The sequence below is a fragment of the Fundulus heteroclitus genome, chromosome 13 (genome assembly GCF_011125445.2).
Source record: "Fundulus heteroclitus isolate FHET01 chromosome 13, MU-UCD_Fhet_4.1, whole genome shotgun sequence".
NCBI lineage: Eukaryota > Metazoa > Chordata > Actinopteri > Cyprinodontiformes > Fundulidae > Fundulus > Fundulus heteroclitus.
Window position 1 is genome coordinate 38270432 of NC_046373.1, and position 18761 is coordinate 38289192.

At 52.1% G+C, this 18761-nt stretch overlaps 2 protein-coding genes across 3 annotated transcripts; both read right to left on the bottom strand.

The window, feature by feature from the left end:
* Positions 1-10: 10 nt before the first annotated feature.
* LOC105917390 (four and a half LIM domains protein 3) lies at positions 11-8512 on the bottom strand. 2 transcript variants are annotated; one of them, XM_036145696.1, is made up of 7 exons: positions 8408-8494; positions 6173-6407; positions 4691-4856; positions 2945-3119; positions 2374-2543; positions 1228-1414; positions 11-300 (listed from the first exon to the last, which is right to left on the bottom strand). In XM_036145696.1, coding segments are annotated over exons 2-7 (852 nt in total). In that variant the 5' UTR covers positions 6175-6407; positions 8408-8494; the 3' UTR covers positions 11-148. The 2 variants fall into 2 exon arrangements, with proteins under 2 accessions (XP_036001589.1, XP_036001588.1); XM_036145695.1 differs by lacking the exons at positions 11-300; positions 1228-1414 and having other exon boundaries at positions 2505-3119; positions 6173-6404; positions 8408-8512.
* Positions 8513-9463: 951 nt separating this feature from the next.
* On the bottom strand, positions 9464-18548 carry LOC105924603 (ras-related GTP-binding protein C). Its single transcript, XM_036145693.1, has 7 exons — positions 18334-18548; positions 17092-17295; positions 16784-16983; positions 16032-16146; positions 13850-13992; positions 13631-13779; positions 9464-10002 (listed from the first exon to the last, which is right to left on the bottom strand). The coding sequence occupies exons 1-7, from the start codon at positions 18517-18519 to the stop codon at positions 9845-9847; spliced, it is 1155 nt and encodes a 384-aa protein (XP_036001586.1). The 5' UTR covers positions 18520-18548; the 3' UTR covers positions 9464-9844.
* Positions 18549-18761: the final 213 nt, after the last annotated feature.

An 18761-nucleotide genomic window follows, 5' to 3' on the forward strand; every position in this document is an offset into this window, starting at 1 on the left:
AGAACCAAAGCAATGTCACATGTTTAATATCACGCCTTTAATCATTGGTGTCAGACCCAGACAGAAACAGCTGCAGGCTGCTGAGGAGTTGATCTGGCGCTGATGTTCAGACTCGCACACGTTTCTGTAGAACCGCAGCTTTGGGTCATCAGTCGTCGCTGTAGCAGTCCGTGCACAGAATCTGGTCCCGGTCGGGGAAGAACCCGGAGTCCACCAACGACACGGAGCAGCGGGAGCATTTGAAGCACGGCTGGTGCCACCGACGCTCCTCAAAGGAAACGTACTTCCCGTCTCCAAAGCCTGCAGCGTGAAGACACAGAACATCTGCTGAAGGAGGCCGTCTCCATCAATCATGGGTCCATCAACAGATGCAGATCTTTCATAACACTGGTGATGGACATGATGCATCTGTCAAGGATTTTATGCAACAGACCTGCAGAAAGAGCAGAACTGTGAAGCTCTGAACATCTCCCAGAGCTCTGATCTGGACAGAGGATGGACCACCTGCAGACCTACCAGGACATGGACGTCCACCTGGACTGGACCAGGAGAGCATTGAAGCTCAGGTGGGAGAATCTGTCCACAGGACAGACTCCGTATGTCTGGTCTTTAGAGGAGAGGGAACAGACGTTCTGTTGCAGGTTGCCTCAAACCAGGTAGGAGATGATCAGAGGAGACCAGAACTGAAGGTGTCCTACATGTCTCACACTGTGGGGCAGAACATCTCCACAGGGAAACAAGGTGGTGGCAGCATGATGATGTGGGAAGCAGGTCAGAGCTGATGGAAGATGGATGGAGATGAATCCAGGAGAACCCTGAAGGAGAACCTGTTAGAGGCTGCAGGAGACCTGAGACTGGGTGGAAGTTCACCTTCCAGCAGGAGAACCAGCCTGAAGCTGCAGGCAGAGGTTCTCAGACCAAATATACAGAAATGGGACAGAGCTCCAGAAAGCTCTGGTTCTGGTTGGACCTGATGAGTGGACCAGCTGAGCAGATCAGCTTCGGTGCTGCAGATGATCTCTGGAACATCTAAGAGCTTTAAGTTGGATGAGATGTGAGGATCTCAGGAGAAGACAGAAAGCTGCTGAAGCCACTTTACGTTTGTGGTGTTCAGTCATCCACACCCAGACAATCACACGCGTGATGGACATCCAGCCATGCAGAGAGGCTTTTATTTTGAAGAGGCGAGTCGGCCCGGCTGAACCCGTTTGCTCACAGCTCACTCACCTGTGATGGGCGTGTTGCAGCCGGCGCACTTCTCGCCGTACAGGTTGGTGAAACACCTGAGGCAGTACGGCCGGTCGCCCTGTGAGGGGAAGGACTGGCCGGCCAGAGGAGCTCTGCAGCCGCTGCACACGAAGCACTCCTGGTGCCACACCTCCTCCTTGCAGCTCACGCCTCCTTTGGTCACGGCCTGCAGAACACAAACCGGATCAGAACCACCAGGTGGTTAATACCTGCATCTCAGGCAGCCTGGTCTGGTCCTACGGACGCTTCCAGAGGAGCTCCAGGATAAACACCAGTGACCTGCATGAAACATCATGAAACCATCAAGGAGTCTGGAGGACTTTCAGGGAGCTGCACCAGAACCATCATCCAGAACCAGCTGGTAGAAGCTCAGGGACCAGAGAACCTTCTGGAGAACCTTCCTCCAGCTCTACATCCAGAGTTCACAGCCTTTACTGAGCAGAGAAGAACCTGATGTTCTCCTCAGAGGAGGTCCAGCTTCTCTGAGCTCAGAGGCTTCTGGGATGGACCATCATGGACCAGATGGACCATTCTTGGACCAGATGGACCATCATGGACCAGATGGACCATCATGGACCAGTTCTCCAGGTGTTTGGTGGAGGAGGAGGATCCGGTCCCTGCAGCCAGGCTCTGTGATGGTAGGAGGTTGGATCACGGTCTGGCTTTGGATCATCTCCTCTCCTCTGATGGCAGCATTGAAGCAGGAAAGTCCAGCAGAGGTTCTAGAGCAACATCTGCTGCCTTCAGGACCACATCTTCTCCAGGAACGTCCAGCATTTTCCACCAAGACCATGGAGACCAGATCCTAGAGGCCTGGCTGAGGAAGAGGAGGTCCAGCTGCTGGACTGGACTGTTCTCCTTGTTGGAGACCACCCGGTTCTGATGGACTCCTGAGGACGTCTCTGCAGGGAGAACGGGGCAGAACCACCTCTGGTTCTTCATGTTTAGGAACCTGACAGGACGAGCTGGGAGAAGCAGTGGAGTCAACGCAGAGCGAGAAACCATTTAAACCTGAGAGTTGCTGAAATGCAGAGTGGAGCTGCTGAGGTAATCTGTAACTTTCTCCAGACTAAAATAAAAACCCAGAAGCGGTTAATCACGGTCTCATGAGCAGAGCAGCTTCACCTTCCTGCAGTAGCTGCAGCGTGGAGCCACCTTCTTGTCGTAGCAGGGCCTGCAGAAGACGTCGTGGTTAACGGGGATGAAGGACTCGCCTCCGATGGGCTTCTGGCAGCCGCGGCACAGGAAGCAGTCCTCGTGCCACGTGGAGCCTTCCATCTCCAGAATCCTGGATCCTGTTGATGAGAGCAGCAGAAACTCAGATCTTCTGGCTTTGCTGTCTCAGATCAGAGCCTGAACAGCTTCTCAGACCCAAACAGCGGCTGACAGGAACCAGAACCGCGGCTCTGATGGGATTTACTGCTGGCCAGACCTCGGCTCCTTTCATCTCTGCGTTTTATTCTGGGAGCTGAGGTCCAGCACAGACCAGGCAGTGGTTTGGACTTAGCTGCAGGAGATGTCTGCCTGCATCTTTTACACGCACCAGGGTCCAATACACCACCGGGTTCTGCTGCTTCCATCTGGACCAGAGCACAGGACCGGGCCGAGTCAGGCTGAACCAGGGTACCTGAACCCACAGGGAGGAGCTTCCAGCAGGAAGAGGGAAGATCTGAGCCACAGAAAGCAGCGTCTCTACCTGGCATGACGCTCTGGCTGCAGGCCGCACACCTGGAGGAGAACTGGCTGCAGTAGCAGTCTCTGCAGACCACGGCGTCGCCCTGCAGCATGAACGACTCGTTGGCCAGAGAGCGCTCGCAGCTGAAACACCTGAAGCAGCGCTCGTGGAAGGACCTGTCCTCATGCGCGAGCTCCTGCAGGGAGAGGGAGGAGATCAGGAGGAGATCAGAGACCTGGACTCAACCAAAGCTCAGTTAAAACATCTCAGTTCAGACGTCTGAACGTCCCCCAGAGCTTTGGTCAGGACAGTCCTGGCCTCCAGCAGATGATGGTTGCAGGGAAAGCCGGACGCTGTGAGGTTCCTGCATGTTTCCACGGTTAGAACTACGAAGGGAACCAATCAGTCTCCATCTGCTGCCTCAGAACCAGAAGCTGAGGGCCCAGACAGATGTTTACAGACGCTTCACCTCTGAGACGGATGCCTCCGCTCGAGACAAGGAACAGAGTTCATGGACAGAGAAGGATGAAGATGTTGTGTTTAGTTCAGAGGAGGAAGAGGAGGAGGAGGGGCAGGCTATAATTTACGTCCTATCAGGGATCTCTTGGTGTCTGCAGCTGCTTCCTACAGAGCTGCAGACTGTCCTCCACTGAAACTCAAGGATTCATTAATTCAATTAAATTGTATTTCCATAGCACCATTTAACATCCCATCATCATCAAGGTTCTTTCCAAAGTCAGACTCCATCAGATCCTCCAGGTTGGTGAGAAAGTTTCCTCTCTAAGGAAACCCAGCAGGTTGCATCAAGTCTCTCCAAGCAGCATTCACTCCTCCTGAAAGAGCGTAGAGCCACAGTGGACAGTCGTCTGCATTGTTAATGGCTTTGCAGCAATCCCTCATACTGAGCATGCATGAAGCGACAGTGGAGAGGAAAACTCCCCTTTAACAGGGAGGAGAACCTCCAGCAGAACCAGAACCAGGCTCAGTGTGAACGCTCATCTGCCTCCACCCACTGGGGCTTAGAGAAGACAGAGCAGAGACACAGAAAGCTCAGAAGCTCACATTGACCCAGGAGTACTTTCTATGTTAGAGAAGACAGAGCAGAGACACAGAAAGCTCAGAAGCTCACATTGACCCAGGAGTACTTTCTATGGTAGATGGTAATAGAGGATGATCTGCCTCCCCTGATGATGTCACAGCTAACAGAACACCAGACCAGGTGTACCTTCTATGAAGAGAGAAATGACAGAGAGCAAAAAGTTAAAAGCTGAAATAACAGCAAACAATGCAGATTGGAGAGCAGTAGGAGAACTCAGCAGAGAGAGAGAAATAGACCCTGATGTCCTCCAGCAGCCTAAGCCTATAGCAGCATAACTATAGAGATAGCTCAGGGTAACATGAGCCACTCTGACTAGAAGCTTTGTCACAAAGGAAAGTTTTAAGATTAGTCTTAAAAGTAGACGGGGTGTCTGCCTGACGGACCAAAACTGGGAGTTGGTTCCACAGGAGAGGAGCCTGATAGCTAAAGGTTCTGCCTCCCATTCTACTTCAGATCTCTCGTGTCCAGCTGTGCAGACACCTCCTGGTCCATGAGGGCTGCAGCACCTGGATGTCCCCCAGCAGATGTCGGCCCGCTTTACGCTCCAAAGCCTGAAGCAGCCGACCAATCAGGCGGTTCCTTCCACCACCTGTGAGGTCAGGGTGAGCAGGGAACCAGGGCCGGGTTCTGCTGGGTCCACTCGGACACATGAAGAGCAGCACGCCTACCTTCTGGTCGTGTCCAATGAGCTGCTTGCAGTGGTGGCAGGTGTTGGCGTACAGGTGGTCGTAGCAGCGGATGCAGAGCGCCTTCTGCTCCACCTGGATGTACCTGCAGCCGTGAAGCGACTCGCTGCAGCTGCTGCAGCTCAGCCGCTCGCTCATGGTGCCGAGCCTGCGGATCAGAACATTCCCAGAGTCAGTTCAGCAGAACCATGGAATGGACCTGATGTTCTGCTGCAGAGGGAACAGAACAGCAGAGCTTAAACACAGAGTGAATGGAGAGCTGGGATGGTTCTGGTTCTGGTTCTGGTTCTGGTACCGGACCGTCCGACCTGAACCTGCTGAGTAGCTCAGATCGTCTTCTGCCCAATATTTGGTTTCTAAAGGAAAGTGCGGCCCGGTCCAAAGACAGCAGAACCTTCTTGCCGTTTGCTCTCGGATCCAACGTGGAGAGAAATCAGCGCCGCTTCCTGCTCAGAGGCCCGGTTTCTATTCTGGTTCTGGTCCATGAATGCTGCACCAGAACAATGGCCTTCCTTCCTCTCAGTGTTCTGCTCTTCCTGCAGCAGAACATCTGCGGACCCGTCCTGCAGCCCCCAGCTGTTGTCTTTCATCAGAACTTCCTCTACAGGAGCCCAAACCCAGCACAGCCGACCCGGTTCTGAACGGACCCAACCGGGTCACAGATGTGCAGAAGGTGGCAGCAGGTCCTCGTGTTCCGGAGGTGTTCAGGTGACAGTTTGGACCGCAGCACGCAGACATTAAACACGCCTGCAGAACCACCAGAACCCTCAGCATGACGCCTTACATTCCTGCTGTCGGTTCTGGGCAGATTTACGGACCCGACCGGACCGGACCGCTTTGTAGTGGCAGCCAAATGGAAAGTGTCTCCCTTCCTGTGGCGCCGGTGCCGTTTGACCCGTGGACCGCCTGCTGAGTGTCTGCAGAGGGACGGGTTCTGGTGTCAGAACTCTACAAACTGGATCCTTTCACGTGTCCGGAACCCGTCCAGAACCCGTAAAGACGGGTCGGCGCTGTTAAAGCTGCCTTATGGCCCGGCGGAACCAGCCAGGTGTTCTGGAAGAACTTTATGTTTCAGAACATGAACGACAGCTTTCTCGGTTCTGATAGAAACAAGCAGAACCAGAAATGGACCTGGAGATGAGCCCCAGAACAAGGTCCAGTCGGATATAAAATACCAGAACCAGAACCAGAACCCCTGGTGGCACTGGAGGATCCACCCAGAGGGTTCTAGGTCTGGTCCAGGGGTTCTGCTCAGGGCCCGGAGAACCTGCAGAGGAGCCATCCAGAACCTCCTCAGCAGCGCATCTAGAAGGTGGACCTCCAGATCTCTGGACCGAAGGTGGAGCAGCAGAACCAGAACCTCAGCCCAGTTCTGCAGCCGAAGCCCTGAACCAGCCATGCATCTCCTGCTCCATCACTCAGAACCAGAACCAGAACCCTGGTGGAGAAGTTTGCTGGATCTACATGTTCTGTGTGGATCCAGAGACGGGTCAGGTCCATTTCCCCTCAGCGGTTCTGTGGGAATACGGGCTTCCGGGTCTGTGTCACATCTTCTGCGGGTCCAGCTCATCCCGGTTCTGGCTGGACCCGTTCCACAGCAGATGATGTTTGGGTCGTGGTTCCCTTCTGGCCAGAACCGCGTCTCTGCCTCAGCTGGAGGAGGTCCGGTGTCCGGGTGGAGAACTGCGGACTGGACCTTCTGGATCAGAACAAGACCCGTTAGAACCAGGATCTGATGTTGGAAACATGGAGGAAAAAGTTCTGGATCTTCATGAAGGTTCTGCTTCATTTTTCTGTCCAAACAAATGGGTTCCTCTGAGCCCAAACACAAAGCGGTTCTGGTTCCATCCCGGGCCACTGGTCCGTTTGGACTCTCTGAGCTCCGGGTTGTTTCCGGCTGACCAGATGTTGGACGTCACTCGGGGAAACGACGGAACGACCCGACCCAAACACACCAGGGAACAGAACCTGGTCCAGTTGAGACCCAGGCCAGAACCGGGCCCTGTGTGTTTACTGGGCAAGTCTCTGGTTCTTTGTGCTGGAGAACTTCAGAGGGTCCAGACCTCCAGGGAGGGAACCATGAACAGAACCAGAAGATCCTGTTCAGAACTATTTAGTTTTGATTTAAAGTTCAGAAGCTGTTAATGTGGATCAAACCGACCATCAGAACCATTCATCAGAACCATTCATCAGAACCATTCATCAAAGAGCCAGGTTCTGCTTGGGTCTGGTTCCTTGTAAGTTTAGTGATCCATGAAAGCAACACTGAAATATTTCTGTGTGAAACCCATCAGAACCAATCCTGCTGGATCTCCCTCCTGATATGGACCCGGTTAATGTCAGGAACCACTGATCCGGATCATGTGAGGAAGAAGATCCGGATCACAGAGGAAAGAATGCAATAAGGAAGTGAAACTGAAGCAGCCGGCTGATCCGGTCCGGTCCGCCCCGCCCCACACGGTGCTATGCATGAGGCGGCGCCCTGGGGCATCTCCTCCCAGGTCCAGACCCGGTACCACGGTGCCGTCAAACGGACCTGGTACCGGCTGGCAGGTACCAGTCGTTCATCGTTCACCACAGCTCAGAACCCGTTTTTCAGACATTTAATTCTCTGAGGGACAGACCTGCCCGTCACCGCGGAAACGGTTCTGTCTGCCTCCACCGCCTCTTTGGACGGGCCTAACTGGTACCGTTCCAGAATTCTGTTCAGGGGCCACAGCAAATCGCTGCAAACGGCCCCGGGGCCTCACCTGGGCAGCCCGGGTTCAGACGCCTCACATTTTTATTTCTGGGGAGTTAACGTTCCCAGCCATCCTCTGAACCGGGCCGGGTCAGGACCAGAACCACGTGGTTACCCCCACCCTCTGGGATCCCAGATGAAGCAACAGAACCCGACGCCGGAATGCTCCAGGAATGCGACTGTGGTCAGAACCTCTGGAGCTGCAGCACAGAGACATCCACCCCCCCGCACGGCGCCGATGGCTGGACCAGAACCCGAGGGGGGGGGGGGGGGGGGGGGGGGGGGGACGACTGTGAGCCGGTCCAGGAGAAACATTTGGATCTGAACCGACGCAGCATCTGATAAGCCAGAACACGGACCAGACCGCCTGGAGGAGGTTTTATTTAGAACCGGGTCAGAACTCAGGAAGCTGCTCCTCAAAGGTTCCTCTGGAATCCAGCGCCAGAAGCTTTTTTTGGACCGGTTCCGTCCCTGAAACCTCAGATAAGGCCCACATGTAGCAGAACACAGCCTGAGGGAGAGATTGGGTCGAAAATGTTCTGGCCGTGCAGAGCTTCTCCCTCCCTGGTGCTGCAGCTCCAAACATCTGAAGAAAGTTCTGCCGGTACCAGAAGCCGTCCCAACAGAACCAGGTCCGGATTAACAAAAACTGATTCCAGAAAAGTTTAAAAGCTTTGATCAGAAATAACCTAAAACCGTCCAGCTGGTCCAGTCCTGCTGGCGGCACCAGCAAAGTTCTGAGGTCCGATTCTCTCTGGGGCCCGGCCGGCCCGGGCCGCCTGGTTTGCTTCTGCCTTGGTCCGGCTGATGGTCGTTTAAACAATCAAATCTGTCGAACAGTCCAAAGATTCTCTATTGTGACCGGATCCGCTCTGAGAGCAACCGACTTCCAGAACCGACCCTCCAGAACCGCATGGGTTCTGTTCCAAAGAGCAGCAGGTGGACCTACCTCTTAGAACCTCTCAGAACCTCTCAGAACCTCCTGCAGCTGCTGCCCCACGCTGGTGGATCCTCTGTGAACTTTCCACGGACTGAGGAGGAGAGGCTGTGGTGCAGCAGCCAAAGAGGGAATGGACCGCCTCCTTTCTGCCTCCTCCTCTTCCTCCTCCTCTTCCTCCTCCTCTTCCTCCTCCTCCTCCTCCTCCTCCTCAGCAGGGTGACTCAGGTTCCTGCTGTGAGCTAAAACGTTTTCAGACTTACTGAAGGATCCCCAGGATGCAGAAACTGCCCCGGACCTTCTGGACTTTTCTTCACGTTGATCAGAATCAGACTGGAGAACCGGACCATGGAGGACCTGCTCCTCTGGAGGTGATGAAGATGGAGGTCTGCACCCTCCAAGCCTCCAGAGGAGGGGTTGATCTGCCCCCTGCTGGTGAAGCATGGTGGTTACAGCAGAACATTTCAGACCCAAAGTTTCTGCAGGAACTGTGTCACTTTAATCTGTCTGATCTAGAAGCAGTGGGTGTCAGGACTGCTGTTCTGCAGAGGTTCTGGTCTTATTTGGCAGAGGGAACCTTTTCTGTCCTCCTTGGCGTGGGGGCCCACAGGGCTCCGTTTCAGGCCCCTACCTTTCTCTGTCTTTATCTTCAGGGATGACATCCTGGGCCAGTTAGATGGATTCAGGTCTTAAAGTTCTAGCTTTGTTCATCTGAGGCGGTCCGCCAAATTAAAGCCCGTCTATCAAGGCAGTAATTCCTGCTTCTGTGATGCGCTTTATTTTAGGGTTAGAGATGAATGAGCGCTGGAGGAGGATCAGCTGCTGTCTTTCCTCTATTGAACATTTTTATCTAAATATGCCTATTATCAATAACTTTAATCTATTGCCTGATGAGTCCATTCCTTGTTTTAGAAGTTATTCATTACTAATCAGTGTGTAACTCCTGAGGTTCTCCACTGTGGGACAATAAAGGCATTTCTAATATTCAGTCTGAGCAGGAATCTTTTCATAGTTAAAGGTTTTAAAATGTTTAACTGCTCTTCAGCAGAACCATAAAAACAGAAGCTGAAGGACTCTCTGAAGGACAGAACCTTTTTATTTAAAAATCCACACGATAATAAAAGCAGAACATCAAACTTATTTGGCCAAAAGCTTCGTCACATAAAACCGTGAGAGTAAACCGGGTTCAGTTCTGGTCTCGTTAACGTCTAGACGCCACAGAGGTGCTTTCTGCGGGTCAAACGGGTCTGAGCTGCACGCAGCACCGCTGACTGCTAACGGTCCGGTTCCAGAGGCCAACCTGGAAATCAGGTCCAGACCGTGGAGTTCGTCAGGCGCCTCGTCCCAGCTGCAGGTCTGCTTCCTGGGAGGAATCTGGAGTCCCTGCTGCATTCAAGGTGTTTCCAGTCTGCATCACTCTGCAGCTTCTCTTTCTGGAGCTGACGCGTCTCCAGGAGCCTTAAACTGCGCTTCCGTTCAGCACCGGGTTCTTCAGGCTCGTCTGCTTGCTGCTGGAGGAACTCGCAGGTCCCCAGATGGCGCCGTCAAACAAGCTTCCCACCTCAAACACTTCGTGGATCGCTTTCCGGAAACAGTGGAAGTTGTAGTCGATCAGACCTGCAGAGGAAGCAGAACACAGTTCAGGTTCCTCAACACGGTTCCTGCTGGATAGAGAGGAGGAACTAAATGGTTCCTGCTGAATGGAGAGGAGGAAGTAAATGGTTCCTGCTGGACGGAGAGGAGGAACTAAAGGGTTCCTGCTAGATTGTCATCCTTGAGTTTCCTGAGGCCTGTTTCACTAAACCAAGATGGAGGATTAAGCCGTGATTTTCCAGATAGTGGAGCTGATTTAAATTTGGTTGGACTAAAGCAGCGACACGTGATCAGTTTAGACGTTTAGCTAGCTGCTAGCTGCTGCAGACCAGGCTAACCACCAGGCTTATATCAGTTAGCATGGCTAACAGCTAACCACCAGGCTTAGATCAGTTAGCATGGCTAACAGCTAACCGCCAGGCTTAGATCAGTTAGCATGGCTAACAGCTAACCGCCAGGCTTAGATCAGTTAGCATGGCTAACAGCTAACTGCCAGGCTTAGATCAGTTAGCATGGCTAACAGCTAACTGCCAGGCTTAGATCAGTTAGCATGGCTAACAGCTAACAGCCAGGCTTAGATCAGTTAGCATGGCTAACAGCTAACTGCCAGGCTTAGATCAGTTAGCATGGCTAACAGCTAACAGCCAGGCTTAGATCAGTTAGCATGGCTAACAGCTAACTGCCAGGCTTAGATCAGTTAGCATGGCTAACAGCCAGGCTTAGATCAGTTAGCATGGCTAACAGCTAACTGCCAGGCTTAGATCAGTTAGCATGGCTAACAGCCAGGCTTAGATCAGTTAGCATGGCTAACAGCCAGGCTTAGATCAGTTAGCATGGCTAACAGCTAACTGCCAGGCTTAGATCAGTTAGCATGGCTAACAGCTAACTGCCAGGCTTAGATCAGTTAGCATGGCTAACAGCTAACTGCCAGGCTTAGATCAGTTAGCATGGCTAACAGCTAACTGCCAAGCTTAGATCAGTTAGCATGGCTAACAGCTAACTGCCAGGCTTAGATCAGTTAGCATGGCTAACAGCTAACAGCCAGGCTTAGATCAGTTAGCATGGCTAACAGCTAACTGCCAGGCTTAGATCAGTTAGCATGGCTAACAGCTAACCGCCAGGCTGAGTTAATGCTGCTGCCTAGTCTGAAACCAGAGAGTTTATCAGTGATTCTGTTTAAATCAGCCCGCAGTAAACGTTGGTATTCAGACACTATAATATTTAAACATTACGATGTTTGCCTATAACATTATTACCTTTATTATTGTTATGTATGTGGGCATTGTTACTGTTCTGTGTTTTAGAGACTGCTGTGTATCTTTGACAGAAAGGCCTTTAATAGACTACTGCTGGTGTTGAAGAAGCAAAGGTGTTAAATAAAGTCTGACTCTAGGGGGCGCCGTTTTACTGCCTGCACCAGAAAACAACACATTTCCTCTCAAGTGCACAAAATATGCATCTCAACTCCAACAGGGAAAAAACTACACAGACCATAAGGCTCAGCGATCTAACAGCTGTTAATGGAAATAATATGTTACTGATATATTTTATCATGAATAGGTCATTTAATTTCATCAGATATCCTACATTAACTTCTTTCAATGAGTTTTAGAGTCTCTGCTTAGTGTTTTAAACACAAACAATATCCTCATGAATAATTAATGCCTCTATTAAAATCTGACAGCAGGTGAACATTGTTCCTCAAAGGCTGCTGACTAGTTTCTTCCTCCATGCTGCTCTGCTGCTGCAGGAGCCATGGCTCAGAGAAACAGCGCCCCCTAGAGTCAGAGTCTGACAGAACACATTAATGCTTTAACTTATTTCTACCAGCAGCTCCAAACAAACGTGTTCTCCTTTAGAACAGCAGCAGCGTTCCCTTCCTGGAGGCTGATGAGCCTCAGTTCCTCACCAGCCTCCATCAGCAGATGCTGCTGCTTTGGTCTGAAGGGTGGAGCAGACGGCTCCTCCATGGCAGCATCAGTGACTCTGGGATCGACCTCCTGGTCTGCTAGACAGCCGGGGACATTTAGCCGGATTACTACACCTGGATGGACTTAGTCGGACCTACTGAGCCTGGACTGGGCTTTGAGGAACGATGAGGCTGGCGCTGACCACGCCGTGTTAAACCGAGCTTTAGCCGGGATTAATCTGGGATTAGCCGGGATTTCCTAATCCATCTGTTGGGAAACAGGCCTCAGGTCCTTTAAATCCCTGAAGGCAGGAAGTGAACATGGAACCAGCAAGAACTGCAGGAGGGAGGGAGGATTGAAGGAAGGAAGGAAGGAAGGAAGGAAGGAAGGAAGGAAGGAAGGAAGGAAGGAAGGAAGGAAGGAAGGAAGGAAGGAAGGAAGGAAGGAAGGATCCAGACTTGGACCTGGTGTGACTAAAATTCTAAAATTCTCTTTCTCCAGCCACTCAGGAACCCTGGAGAACATGAAAGACGAAGGATCAGGAGATCATGAGGAGACGAAGGATCAGGAGAACATGAGGAGACAAAGGATCAGGAGAACATGAGGAGACGAAGGATCAGGAGAACATGAGGAGATGAAGGATCAGGAGAACATGAGGAGATGAAGGATCAGGAGAACATGAAAGACGAAGGATCAGGAGATCATGAGGAGACGAAGGATCAGGAGAACATGAGGAGACGAAGGATCAGGAGAACATGAGGAGACGAAGGATCAGGAGAACATGAGGAGACGAAGGATCAGGAGAACATGAGGAGACGAAGGATCAGGAGAACATGAGGAGACGAAGGATCAGGAGAACATGAGGAGACGAAGGATCAGGAGAACATGAGGAGACGAAGGATCAGGAGAACATGAGGAGACGAAGGATCAGGAGAACATGAGGAGATGAAGGATCAGGAGAACATGAGGAGATGAAGGATCAGGAGAACATGAGGAGACGAAGGATCAGGAGAACATGAGGAGATGAAGGATCAGGAGAACACGAGGAGACGAAGGATCAGGAGAACATGAGGAGATGAAGGATCAGGAGAACATGAGGAGACGAAGGATCAGGAGAACACGAGGAGACGAAGGATCAGGAGAACATGAGGAGACAAAGGATCAGTAGAACATGAGGAGACGAAGGATCAGGAGAACATGAGGAGATGAAGGATCAGGAGAACATGAGGAGATGAAGGATCAGGAGAACATGAGGAGACGAAGGATCAGGAGAACATGAGGAGATGAAGGATCAGGAGAACACGAGGAGACGAAGGATCAGGAGAACATGAGGAGATGAAGGATCAGGAGAACATGAGGAGATGAAGGATCAGGAGAACATGAGGAGACGAAGGATCAGGAGAACATGAGGAGACGAAGGATCAGGAGAACATGAGGAGACGAAGGATCAGGAGAACATGAGGAGATCAAGGATCAGGAGAACATGAGGAGATCAAGGATCAGGAAAACATGAGGAGATCAAGGATCAGGGGAACATGAGGAGACGAAGGATCAGGAGAACATGAGGAGACGAAGGATCAGGAGAACATGAGGAGATCAAGGATCAGGAAAACATGAGGAGACGAAGGATCAGGAGAACATGAGGAGACGAAGGATCAGGAGAACATGAGGAGACGAAGGATCAGGAGAAAATGAGGAGACGAAGGATCAGGAGAACATGAGGAGACGAAGGATCAGAGCACCTTTCCTCTCGAAGCTCTCCTCCCTGAGGATGCAGACCAGAGCCAGGAACTTGGTGACCTCCTTCAGGTAGAGCACCGTGGTGTTGTTCAGCTTGATGATGGCCAGGGACTCGCTGTCGTAGGCGCAGCCGCCGCCGTCCTCCATCAGCCTGGTGGAGGAGGACAACCGTCAGAGCGTCCTGAGGGACGCTTCGACCACATGCGTTCAGGTCTTCTCACCCGTAGATGCAGGAGACATCGATGACCACGTCGATCATGTCACAGCAGAGCTCGTACGACTGCATGTCCACCGGAGAGCTGTCCGTGGCGATGTAGATCTTACTGACCACGTCGAACAGGAAGGCCTTCTCAATGCCAGAGTGCTGCGGAGAAGACCAGACGCTAGGACAACCAGACGCTAGGACAACCAGATGTTAGGACAACCAGACACTAGGACAACCAGACGTTAGGACAACCAGACGTTAGGACAACCAGACGTTAGGACAACCAGACGTTAGGACAACCAGACGTTAAGACAACAAGACGCTAGGACAACAAGACGTTAGGACAACCAGACGCTAGGACAACCAGACGTGAGGACAACCAGACGCTAGGACAACCAGATGTTAGGACAACCAGACGCTAGGACAACCAGACGTTAGGACAACCAGACGTGAGGACAACCAGACGCTAGGACAACCAGACGTTAAGACAACCAGACGTTAGGACAACCAGACGTTAAGACAACCACCCAGACGTTAAGACAACCACCCAGACATTAAGACAACCACCCAGACGTTAAGACAACCACCCAGACGTTAAGACAACCACCCAGACGTTAGGACAACCAGACGTTAGGACAACCAGACGCTAGGACAACCAGACGCTAGGACAACCAGACGTTAGGACAACCAGACGTGAGGACAACCAGACGTGAGGACAACCAGACGTTAAGAGAACCAGACGTTAAGAGAACCAGACGTTAAGAGAACCAGACGTTAGGACAACCAGACATTAAGACAACCACCCAGACGCTAGGACAACCAGACGCTAGGACAACCAGACGCTAGGACAACCAGACGCTAGGACAACCAGACGCTAGGACAACCAGACGCTAGGACAACAAGACGCTAGGACAACCAGACGTTAGGACAACCAGACGTTAAGACAACCAGACGTTAGGACAACCAGACGTTAAGACAACCACCCAGACGTTAAGACAACCACCCAGACGTTAAGACAACCACCCAGACGTTAAGACAACCACCCAGACGTTAGGACAACCAGACGTTAGGACAACCAGACGCTAGGACAACCAGACGCTAGGACAACCAGACGTTAGGACAACCAGACGTGAGGACAACCAGACGTGAGGACAACCAGACGTTAAGAGAACCAGACGTTAAGAGAACCAGACGTTAAGAGAACCAGACGTTAAGAGAACCAGACGTTAGGACAACCAGACATTAAGACAACCACCCAGACGCTAGGACAACCAGACGCTAGGACAACCAGACGCTAGGACAACCAGACGCTAGGACAACCAGACGCTAGGACAACCAGACGCTAGGACAACCAGACGCTAAGACAACCAGACGTTAAGACAACCAGACGTTAAGACAACCACCCAGACGTTAGGACAACCAGACGTTAGGACAACCAGACGCTAGGACAACCAGACGTTAGGACAACCAGACGTTAGGACAACCAGACGTTAAGACAACCACCCAGACGTTAGGACAACCAGACGTTAGGACAACCAGGCGCTAGGACAACCAGACATTAGGACAACCACCCAGACGTTAGGACAACCAGACGCTAGGACAACCAGACGTTAAGACAACCAGACGTTAAGACAACCACCCAGACGTTAGGACAACCAGACGTTAGGACAACCAGACGTTAGGACAACCAGACGTTAGGACAACCAGACGTTAGGACAACCACCCAGACGTTAGGACAACCACCCAGACGTTAGGACAACCACCCAGACGTTAGGACAACCACCCAGACGTTAGGACAACCAGACGTTAGGACAACCACCCAGACGTTAGGACAACCAGACGTTAGGACAACCAGGCGCTAGGACAACCAGGCGCTAGGACAACCAGACATTAAGACAACCAACCAGACGCTAGGACAACCAGACGCTAGGACAACCAGGCGCTAGGACAACCAGACATTAAGACAACCAACCAGACGTTAGGACAACCAGGCGCTAGGACAACCAGGCGCTAGGACAACCAGACATTAAGACAACCAACCAGACGCTAGGACAACCAGACGCTAGGACAACAAGACGCTAGGACAACAAGACGCTAGGACAACCAGGCGCTAGGACAACCAGACGTTAGGACAACCAGACGTGAGGACAACCAGACGTGAGGACAACCAGACGTGGTGGACGAGGCTGGACACCTACTGAGATGAAGATGTTTAGGAGGTTCTCCAAGGTGGGCAGCTGGGGGATGAGCTTCTGCACCACTTTACTGAAGGCCTCGAAGATGGAGTGGTCGTAGATGCTGGTCAGGTAGAAGCTGAGGAGGAGATCAGAGAAGCTTCAGAGAGCCAGACAGGAAGGGGTGGAGCTAAAGGGGGCGGAGCTAAAGGGGCGGGGGGGGTCAACGTAGATTCATAACGAGGATTCAGCGCTGAAATTTACGCCTTCTAAAATCGTAAAACCAGGAAATTTAACGTGTCAGACACGAGTTGTGCTTTAGAGCTCGTTTCAGTTTTGCTACGTTGTTGATAAACCGTATAATAAAATAATAAAATAACAGAAATAACTTAAATATATTTAACTTTTAGAAACGTTTCTGCTCAGAGAGCGCTGCTAAAAAGAGCCATTTTTACTGATTTTACTGTAAAGTCAAGAAATTTTTTATGCATTTCCAGATTTTAGAACTAAATCAACGTAACCATAATTTATATAAAAGAAAAATAGTTTATCTGAAGAGCAGAGAACAGGAAATGGAGAAAGCCAGGAAAAATAAATAAATAATAATATTGATGAAGAGTTTTGAGCCTCGGATCCGTTAAAGACGTTTAACGCAGATATTCAGCAAACACATCCAGATTTTTGGCTGAAATCCCTTATTGGCGTCATAATTAACCACGTTTCCATGGAGACGGGTTCTGCTAACGGACCATGTGAGCGGCGGCGGCGGCGCTGACCTGAGGTGGAGGCGGTCCAGGCCGGCGTCCACCAGGTCGTCGTTGGCCCGCTGGTGGACGTCCCGCTGCGTCTCGATCTTGTGGTCGTCAGACAAACCGTCCACTTTATGGATGAACACCTCGAAGTTGATGTCCGGGTTCACCTTGTAGGCCCGTGACACGGTCAGGTGGAGCCGGCCCAGAGCCTCCATGTAGTCGTCCTGCCGCAGGAAGCACACGTCAGAACCGAGACCCGGTCTGCGTCATAAGACAGAACCCAGACAGGATTCTGGTCCCGTGTCCCGAGAGCGGACCTCCAGGTGACCCACCTGAGCGTCGATGACGAAGATGAGAGCTCCGGTTCCCTTGAAGATCATCTCGCTGTCGAAGGTTGGGTCGAAGAAGTCCACCTGGCCCGGGAAGTCCCAGATCTGGAAGCTGACGAAGGAGCTGCTGGAGACGTCGTCCTTGTAGATCTTGTTGGTGCTCTCCAGGAACAGCGTCTCGTTAGGAGACATCTTGTGGAACACCACCTGCAAGCACAGCCTTTCACTCTAGGTTCTGCTCTGGTTCTGGACGGTTCTGCTCCGCCACAGGTTCTCTTTAAGGTTCTGAACAACCAGAGCCGTCTGGGACTTCTGACGGGTCCAAACCGTTAACGGAACCACAGCCCGGTGCTGCCCTGAAACGTTCTCACGGTCGGTACCGCTCCTCAGCTTCAGCCCGCTTCAGTCACTGTGCAGAGTTCTGGGAACCATTACAGAACCGCAGCACAGTCCGAAAGAACATCCCTCACAAACAGTGCCATCAGAACAACGTTCTGCGTTTCTGTGTGTGGAGTTTTGGACCCGGCTGAAGTTCTGGATCGGGCTGAAGTTCTGGACCCGGCTGAGGTTCTGGACCCGGCTGAATGAGCAGCTCCAGCGAGGTCCAAACATGAAAGCGTTTAAACGAGGCGATTCTAAACGGACTCAAACATTCTTGGTGCTTTTACTGGTTCTGGTTCTGCTGCTCATTATTAAGACGTTCTTCACGGAACCGGGAACAGATCCGTTTGGGTCACTAGTCTCCCTCCCTGGAATGAACATATAATATAATACGAAATTAATGAGCTAAAGATCTGTTACTGAGGTCCAGAACATGAGGTCCAGAACCTGAGGTCCAGAACCTGAGGAGTACCGCTGCCTCCAGGGTCACCTTCCATTCTGACCCATTAACTGGTACCGTTGGCGGACATGAACCCAAACCATGACAGAACCTCCACCGTGTTTCACGAATCGGTCCTGGTTCTCCTCCTGTGACCCGGATCTGATCAGAGGTCCTCCAGAACTTTGTGAAGTTCTGTCAGAACTTTCCTGGTCCAGTTCCTGGACCTAAACTACATACATAACGAATCAACTCAAACCTAACGGGATTTCTGGACCTCATATCAGAACCTGACCCACTCCAGGAACCACTGATAGGAGGCAGAACCACAGGAGAACCACCCAGAACCACTGACCCAAACCCCTCTCAGAGAGCAGCTGACCAGGACCTGCTCCTGTGTGTTGGGCTCATCGGAACCTCGGTACCTTCTGGATGGAGGACTTGCCGCTCCTCCTCAGACCCATGAGCAGGATCCTGGGCCTGCCGGCGGACGGGCTGCTGTCCTCCGGGTCCAGGTCCTGCTCCTCCCCGCCGTAGCCGAAGCTCTTGGGGAAGGAGCCCACCACGCTGTAGCTGCTGCTCAGCGTCGGCTCCTCGTACTGGATGTTCATGCTGGACCTGCGCAGAACCCTGGCTGCCCGACCCGAACCTCCGAGCTCTGGCAACGGGACCTGCTCCTCCCCCGAACCGGGGCTCTCTGGCCTGCTCCTCCTCCTCCGAACCCGGCTGTCAGAACCCAACCGCCCCGAACAGGAACCGCAGCTTGTTTGCTGTTCGGACCGGATCAGAACATCTCAGCGGACCGGGTTCTGATGGGTTCGGCGGGCGGACGGTGGTGGCAGGTTCGGTTTTG

Excerpts from the sequence above, each read along its gene's own strand:
- LOC105917390 (XM_036145696.1), bottom strand. Across the intron at positions 3,120-4,690 it reads TCATTGGACACGACCAGAAG|GAGCTCGCGCATGAGGACAG; the intron begins GTAGGCGTGCTG and ends CTCTCCCTGCAG. Across the intron at positions 301-1,227 it reads CTGCAACACGCCCATCACAG|GCTTTGGAGACGGGAAGTAC; the intron begins GTGAGTGAGCTG and ends TTCACGCTGCAG.
- LOC105924603 (XM_036145693.1), bottom strand. The coding sequence starts at position 18,519 with ATGAACATCCAGTACGAGGAGCCGACGCTGAGCAGCAGCTACAGCGTG. Across the intron at positions 17,296-18,333 it reads GCAAGTCCTCCATCCAGAAG|GTGGTGTTCCACAAGATGTC; the intron begins GTACCGAGGTTC and ends CTGTGCTTGCAG. Across the intron at positions 13,993-16,031 it reads TCCTAAACATCTTCATCTCA|CACTCTGGCATTGAGAAGGC; the intron begins GTAGGTGTCCAG and ends TCTTCTCCGCAG.